Below are 8,615 nucleotides of genomic sequence, written 5' to 3' on the forward strand. Positions count from 1 at the left end.
GAAAAAAAAACAAAATCAGCACTCCAAAATGCTTTCAAAATAGTCTTTTTGGAGCTACGATTTTATTTTTTTCTGCTAAGCATTACCATTGTTTTTTATTCACAAAAAGGTGAACGCATGTATGACATTCAACAATGCTTGTTGCCAAAAATTTCAGATTCTTTTTACTATTTGTTTCAATTTTACTGTATACTTGCTCAAAATCTGGAGCTATAAAACTTTCTTTATGCTTGCTCTAAATCTATATAGGAGTACTTTTGCAATGTCTACAGCTATCATTGGCATGCAATATCATCTAGATTGTATTGTATTGTTGATGTATCAACATCCACGGTTACTACACTGCACTGTAGTAGAATTGCAGAAACAAATAATTCTATACTTACACCAGATAATTCCTGCACGATTATCTGAAATAATGAGGTCTGTTATTTTAAACTTTTACCTACTGCCTTTCCTAGGAAGAGTGTAGCAACAACTTGACGCAGTAGCAGAATGTTTCAGGCTGTCACCTCACATATAGCTCATGGGCGTGCAAACAAAATACATGTGAACAAAAACATGGATTATTCCACTCGATGTATTTTATTCAAGCAAGTGGAACATTCCATTCGAATCATATGGAGCAAACAGACCACAATGATAGGTCAACAAGATTCCAAGTTACAGTTCACACCGCACCACTACAGTGGCTAGTGCATGGAGCACCCGTCCCTTATAAATGGCCACCTCCCACTCGTCCCCTTCGCTCTCATCACGCGCATCCAAGAACGACCAGCTCTCCTCTTTTGCTACTGCCTGTGCAGACACGAGACCTCCGGCAGTGAGTTTCGGAGCGGCCGCGTTAAGTTCTGCCTCCGCATTAGCTGCGGTTTCCGGAGGCTGGGTGCATACGGGTGAAGCCGGTGGCCAGCCAGACATGCCTAACCGGGTGGACAACGACTCCGGGGGCGGCGGCGGAGCGGGGGAGCCCGTGGAGGCCAGCGGCGGCGTGTACGAGACAGTCCTGCCACCGGGGAAGAGCGAGCGGTTCGCGGAGCCCGTGTCCGCGCCGCATGGAGGCGGGGGCGGCAGCGACAGCGACGAGGTGGAGATCACGCTCGACGTGCTGGACGACTCGGTGGTGGTGCGAAGCGTGAAGCCGGTGGCGGGAGGGGAGGACTCGGCGGTGACGCTGGAGAAGCGGTCGTCCTCGCACGGCCGTGGCGTGCTCCGGAACGCCTCCGCGCGGGTCAAGCAAGTGTCTCAGGGGCTCCGGCGGATCGCGTCCTTCAACCTCCGGGGAGGCGGCCCTAGCCGCATCGACAGGTCCAACTCCAAGCCCGTCGCCACGCACGCGCTCGAGGGTCTCAAGTTCATCAGCGGCACTAACGGCTCCGCCGAGTGGACCGCCGCCGACGCCGAGAGGGTTTTCGACAGAAAAGCCAAGAATGGGCGCCTCTCCCGCTCCAAGTTCGGCGAGTGCATCGGTAAAACACCTCGCCTCGAAGTACAAAATATTATGCGATTAGGACCGATTAATTGTGTGTACGACTGCGTCTTCACTACGGTTTAACAATGTCGCAGGTATGAAAGAGGCCGCGTTCGCCGGTGAGTTGTTCGACGCGCTAGCAAGGCGGCGGAACATCACCGGAGACAGCATCGACAAGTCGGAGCTGCGTGAGTTCTGGGATCAAATTTCAGACACCAGCTTCGACAGCCGCCTGCAGACCTTCCTCGACATGTAAAAGCTGATTAAACTCCGGCCAACCCCATTATCTCTTATAATTACTACGTCCTCATCAGTTTACTTTGGTTTTGCTAAGAGCACTGCCATGTCATCAAAAGCTAACAATATCATTCACTCATATTATTTCTAAAAAATAATATCATTCACTCATGCAATAAAGTTGACTATAAGGTTGACTCTTAGGCTAGTAATTTTTTTTTCACTTTCCCTGTTCCTCTTTCCTCTCATTTACTAGTATTAACTAGGAGCACCTTTAGGGCATTTTCAATGCAGGGTGCCTGTAGAGGCGCTTAGGCAAATAAAATAAATATCATAAAATTAAAAAGCTCACGTAAGCATTCTCCGTTCCAACACTAGCCCCTAGTATAGGCGCTAACAAACTCCAACAAACGTAGCTATTGCGCCCAGATTTTATCTCATGCGCCAAGCAAACTACCTAAATGTTGGACTCCTACTCTTGCGCCGATGCCAAAATATAAGCGCTGGACTTCAAGATTACCAGATTGCCTCCAGCTAGCGCCACCCATTTGAAATGCCCTTAGAGGCTGACTCTTGTATTAGAGCACACTCCCTTCCTTTTTACTTGTCTTTCTTCTTCACATCGACAAAAATAACATGTAAGTAGGCTTATAACCCATTATTGTATTTCCTCTAAGACATAACTAGATGTGCCCTAAGTATTACACATCTAAGTCCTATGTAATTGATTTTACGTGAAAATTCTTACGGGTATTTTCCTTTTTTATGTTTAATTGAGTCATGTTTTTGTGAGGACTAGGCACATACTATATTTTCAACGTTTTGTAATTAGTCTAGACTACGGTCCTCCCCATAGATTTGGACTTAATTATCCATCTAATCTTGTCAGCGTTTTTTAATAACTAATCAAGCTCAAAAGTACCCGTTTCAAGTTGGTTTTAAAGGAACCGTACACTGAAGCAGCCCTCACTAACTAATACTAGTACCTAACTCTTTTCTTAATTAGCTTTAAGAATCATAATATGTTTTCTTTTGGGAAGAGAGGGGGGGGGGGAGGTAGGGAAGTTTTTACGATATAGTATAACTCACGTATTTTGTTCGTCAATTTGATGGTCAAACGTAGACCTTAGACTAGTCATAGTGTTGAATAACTTAAACCAGTAACATACATACTTTACTAGTCTATGTGACTACTTTCATGGTGGGTTATGTATAAGCTTGATAATATAAAGACCTTCGTTCATTATTTGTGAAGCATTTTTCAATGTGAAGCATTTTATGATGGTAACATACTTATGTTACTTCATTTGCCTGTTCCATCTTTAATTACTTATCGTGTCATCTTTTTACCTATATAGCATGCATGTTACTCTATATTGGTTGTAATAACGCTTGAGATTATGAGGCGAAGGAAGTATTTTGTTACTCCCACTATGAGTATGATAAGTACTTAAGTAATACTAGTACTCCCTCCGTTCCTAAATATAAGTCTTTCTGGAGATTTCATATGAACTACATACAGATGTATATAGACGTAGTTTAGAGTGTAGATTCACTCATTTTACTCTGTATGTAGTCTATATTAAAATCTCTACAAAAACTTATATTAAACGGAGGGAGTATGAGAAAGAAGGGAGCATTGTAGCATTTATTTAACCAAAACCACTTAATTTAGCTCTCTTACTAAACCAACAAGTTACGAATCACGACTATGATTACGTAACCAACAGGGTGGACAAGAACGACGACGGGAGAATTAGCGAGGACGAGGTCAAACAGGTAAATTTTCACTACTCTTTCAGTGGTTCATTCAAGCGTTCTATTTTTGCTGGTTGTGCCTTTTTGTTTTTATGTTTCGCTTTTGTTTGTGTATCTGAGATGAGTTTCATAGTTTATTAATACCTTAATTAATAAAATGGTTGTGTGCATTGCTTGATGCAGAGGCCAAAGGTAATCCTCTTTTTTCAAAAATAAATAGATTATCAAATGTCTCCTCATTCTCCAAAAATAGCAAACGGAGGGTGTGTGTTCTGTGATTTTCAACGATGGACGTGTTGAACAATACTCGCTCGACCAGATTGCCATTTCACATCTGCACATAGGAGTCATCAACGTACCAGCACGACATGCTTGTAAGCATGTTCTCGTGACCGATTTTGATCCTTTTCCCACAAGTTCTCACGTACTACTCCTTCAGTTCACTAATGTAAAACGTTTTAGACATTTCCGACAAGACCAAAAACAGTTTAAAAAGACATTTCTGAAACGTCTTACATTACTGAAAAGAGGGAGTACTGACCAACCCAACGAGCCTTGTTTGGTTCATGTCTTTCACATCCAATTGCGTAACTATCTTGTTGTCTTAGTTTTCTTAACATGAGCAAATTGCTGGAACATTGACTTTTTGGGGGCTTATTCTGGTTTGCTCTGCAGATCATCACGTTGAGCGTATCGGCGAACAAGCTAACGATGGTCCCGCGACAGTGCGAGGAGTATGCACGTCTCATCATGGAGGCGTTGGACCCCGACAAACTCGGCTACATCGAGGTAAAACAACGGCCTTATTTGCCATGCAAGATTGGTTTGTGTTACTGACGGTGATGCATAGAATTAATGGTGATACTGGTTTGCAGCTGTACAACCTGAAGATGCTGCTACTGGAGGCGCCGAGCGAGTCGACAACCAACAGCCACAAGCTCAGCAAGCTGCTGAGCCAGCGTCTCCGCCCAACGACGGATCCCAGTCCTGTCCGACGGTGGTACAAGCGTGCCAAGTGCTCCTTGGAGGACAACTGGCGGCGCTGTTGGGTAATGCTTCTGTGGCTCTCCATTTGCGTGGGCCTCTTCGCCTGGAAGTTCATGCAATACCGCCATCACGCCGTATTCGGGGTGATGGGCTACTGCGTGTGTGTGGCCAAGGGCGGGGCCGAGACGCTCAAGTTCAACATGGCGCTCACCCTCCTCCCCGTGTGCCGCAACACCATCACTTGGCTCCGGAGCCACACCACCGCGGGACGAATCGTGCCCTTCAACGACAACCTCAAATTCCACATGGCGATCGCCGTTGGGATCACTGTCGGCGCCGGGCTACACGTCATCTCTCACCTGGCATGCGACTTCCCCCGGCTGCTGCACGCCATGGACGACGAGTACGAGCCCATGAAGCCATTCTTCGGCGACGCCAAGCCGCCCAACTACTGGTGGTTCGTGAGGGGGACAGAGGGGTGGACGGGGCTAGTGATGATGGCACTCATGGCCGTCGCCTTTACGTTCGCCACGGCACCGCTCCGCAAGGGGAAGCTCCGCCTTCCAAAGCTCAAGAAGCTCGAGAGCCTCGACAGCAACCACGAGCCTAGGGAGCTCACCCGCTTCGCCAGGCTCGTCAACGCCTCGTGTAGCCGCCTCACTTGGTTGGTCAACGCCTTGCTCAACCGCTTCACTGGGTACAACGTCTTCTGGTACACACACCACCTCCTCCTCGCCGTTTACGCGCTGCTCATCGTCCATGGACACTTTCTCTACCTCAACAAGAAGTGGCAAAAGAAGTCGGTAAGTATGAGGGTATTTGTTATGCATCTTACTACTTCTAGGACAAAGTAGTATTGAGTCATCTCTGTTCGTGGTCGTTGAGTACATAACAACTTCAGAAGTATAGTAATACTTCCATGTGAGTTTATTAGTCCCTGTCATATTTTGTGTCAAAATTTGATTAGCAAAATATTAATGCATGTTATAAAAATCATATTTTTGGACTCGGTATTTGAATGTAGTGTTGAATGATAGAGTATTATCTTTGCCAAATCGATGACCTACATAATAAAATCATATGCATATGCTATGCACCCAACTAGAGGTTGAACTATTAATTATTAACTCAATATATGTCTATGCTTGTGCTACTAAGTGCAGACGTGGATGTACCTGGCGGTGCCGATGACCGTGTACGCATGCGAGCGGCTGACGAGGACGCTGCGATCGAGCGTGAGGTCGGTGAAAAAAGTCAGGGTGGCCGTGCATCCGCACCCGGCGACCCTGCTGTCGCTGCACTTGTCCAAGCCGCAGGGGTTTAGGTACAAGAGCGGGCAGTACATCTACGTCAAGTGCCCCGACGTCTCGCCATTCCAGTGGTACGTATGTACGCTGCAGCCGGCGGGCACGCTTAGTTTAACCAGTGACCGGCCAATCCGTCTGATCAATGAACGTCCGTGCAGGCACCCGTTCTCCATCACGTCGGCGCCAGGGGACGACTACGTCAGCGTCCACATCAAAACGCTCGGCGACTGGACCAACCAGCTCAGGAACGCCTTCTTAAAGGTACGTGCGTGCTTCTACATACCAATGCGATTAGTCGCGTTGATCTCCTCGTCAGCCTCTAAGTCAAGCTTGTTCATCATATAAAAAGAAGTTACTGTGTACGAATCGCAGGTTTGCCCAACACCGACAGAGGGGACGACCGAGATTCTTCGGGCGGAGTACAACCGTGACAACGCCGTGTCCAACCCGAGGTACTATTTCCTGTGCTTGTGAAATAGTTTCCCTTTTGGTTGTGAAAATTCGCCCTGGTGTTTTCATTTTGTTGGCGCAATAAGCCATGTCCCCGCCATGGTGAACGGCGTCAGGCGCGCCAGGTCCGGTCCGTGGCCGCGTCAAGCTTGTGTCTGGGCATGGTCCGACTATTGTACAAGTATAGTCCGACTTGTGTATGGCATGTTTGCGTGCGTGTGTGTGTGCGCGCATCCGACACGCAGATGTAGGGTTAGGCTATTGGCGAGCGTGGAGAGTTGGGCGCGTCGATCTGTTGCGGGCTCGCCGCGGCCCGGGCGTGTGTGTGCGCATCGTGGGCGCGGCTAGAGCGGGCCGGATTGAGTGCGCGAGTGGGTTAAGACGTGGGGTATGTGCCGTGGCGTGGCCCTGGGTATAAGAGTTCTCCCGTGTCCGTTGTAACAGTGTGGCCTAAGTTCGTGCTCGAGGAAGAAGTCGTTCGTGCGGCAGGCATTCGTGCGCCGGAAATTCGCTGTGTCCATCGTGTCCTCTCTTCCTTCCTTCTCCTCCTTCAGTCTGTAGAGAGAGAGAGAGAGAAAGGTACAGCTACGGCGAGCTAGGGTTCGTGCGTGGACTCCAACACATTTCGGTTCATGTGATTATGGATCACAACCGATTTGATGTGCCATCCCCTGGAGTGGTCCAACCCAGCCAGACTAGTGTCGAAAAATGCATGCAAATGCCATTACTAATAGCACATCAATAAATTTTCGATCTTTAGACAATTCTTCAGCACTTTGAGCTTCATGAAGGGATTGAAGACTCCATTGCTTCCAAACTCATCATTGACTCGTGCTATTTTGCTAAGTCGCCCTCTGTGATGCATTCTTGCGTGAATAAAATCTACTACTCACTCCGTCCCAAAATAAGTGTCTTAATTTTATACCAACTCTAACAAAGTTGTACTAAGTTTAAGACACTCATTTTAAGACGGAGGGAGTATATGTTATCCCTAAGTTTCCCTTAATTATGTGATCTATGGTCATGTGAATTTATCCCGGTCAATCAATATTACAAGCTTAATTACCGAAAGTAACCATGTGCTTGCTGTGCTGCAGCCTCCCGAAGGTGCTGATCGACGGGCCATACGGGGCGCCGGCGCAGGACTACAAGGAGTACGACATCGTGCTACTGGTGGGACTCGGCATCGGTGCAACGCCTATGATCTCGATCATCAAGGACATCATCACCAACGCGAGGCGGCTCGACGGGGACGTTGAGTCCGGCAACGGCAACGGCGGCGGCGCGAGCCTGTTCCGGACCTGTCGAGCCTACTTCTACTGGGTCACCCGGGAGCAGGGCTCCCTGGAGTGGTTCCGTGGGGTCATGGACGAGGTGGCCGAGGCCGACGAGAAGCGCATCATCGAGCTCCACAACCACTGCACCAGCGTCTACCAGAAGGGCGACGCCCGGTCGGCGCTCATCGCCATGCTCCAGTCCCTCCACTACGCCAAGAACGGCGTCGACGTCGTCTCCGGCAGCCGCGTCATGTCCCACTTCGGCCGGCCGGACTGGGCCCAAGTCTACCAACGCATCGCCGACGAGAATAAGCAAAAACGCGTCGGTCAGTACCATTGCGAAACCAACTATACACTACTTCATTTTTTGCGATACTACTGCTATACATCATATTCAGCCACCGTACCTTGTAGCACCACACGCTTTTGTGTGGATAGCATTGTTCTACTTTTCTGAACTGACACTAATTAACTCTGTGTTTCTCGGATGGATATCACAGGAGTGTTCTATTGTGGCGAGCCGGTGCTCACGAACGAGCTGCGCGGGCTTGCAAAGGATTTCTCAAGAAAATCAAGCACAAAATTCGTGTTCCACAGCGAGAATTTCTAGTTTTGCAAGACATCCAGCCAGAAGAGGGTTCTCCTTTTATTTTTCCTGGCAGAAAAAAAGAGAGAGAAGAGGTTTCTCCTTTTGCAGAACCCGTGTTAATTTAGCTCCTAGATTAATAACGTTGTGGCTTCCCGTACTGTGTGCCCGGAGTAGGGGAGAGCGTGGACGCCAGCGGCGGCGTGCGGGAGAGAGCCGTGCCTCCGGGGGCGCGGAAGACCAACGCAACCAACGCCTCTCTGTTTTGCCAACGAAATCATTTTCATTTATAGTACGTATTATTTATTAAAAGAAAACACGCCAAACGTTTCCTCGTCTTCGTCTTCCTCCACCGATCCGCCACCCACCCAATTCGATTCGCGACTCGCAAGAACCTCCTTCCTCTCCCTGTCGACCACCTTCGCCGACGCCTCGCCCTCGCCTCGCCTCGCCTCGCCTCGCCGCCGTTATTTGCTCGCGCGCCTCCGGCGGCCGCCCGCTTGCATGCCATCTCCTCCCCTCCCTCCTCGAAAAAGCCGACT

General features: G+C 48.5%; 1 protein-coding gene across 1 annotated transcript; it reads left to right on the forward strand.

Annotated features, from left to right (window-relative positions):
- The first annotated feature begins 666 nt into the window (after nucleotides 1–666).
- On the forward strand, nucleotides 667–8,407 carry LOC109769599 (respiratory burst oxidase homolog protein B). Its single transcript, XM_045227972.2, has 10 exons — nucleotides 667–1,469; nucleotides 1,567–1,723; nucleotides 3,439–3,487; nucleotides 4,142–4,255; nucleotides 4,342–5,256; nucleotides 5,617–5,834; nucleotides 5,919–6,021; nucleotides 6,133–6,212; nucleotides 7,308–7,813; nucleotides 7,988–8,407. Exons 1-10 carry the CDS (start codon nucleotides 722–724, stop codon nucleotides 8,095–8,097), a joined length of 3,000 nt encoding a protein of 999 aa, XP_045083907.1. The 5' UTR covers nucleotides 667–721; the 3' UTR covers nucleotides 8,098–8,407.
- The last annotated feature ends 208 nt before the right edge of the window (nucleotides 8,408–8,615 follow it).

The sequence above is a fragment of the Aegilops tauschii genome, chromosome 1, assembly GCF_002575655.3.
Source record: "Aegilops tauschii subsp. strangulata cultivar AL8/78 chromosome 1, Aet v6.0, whole genome shotgun sequence".
In the NCBI taxonomy this organism is placed as follows: domain Eukaryota; kingdom Viridiplantae; phylum Streptophyta; class Magnoliopsida; order Poales; family Poaceae; genus Aegilops; species Aegilops tauschii.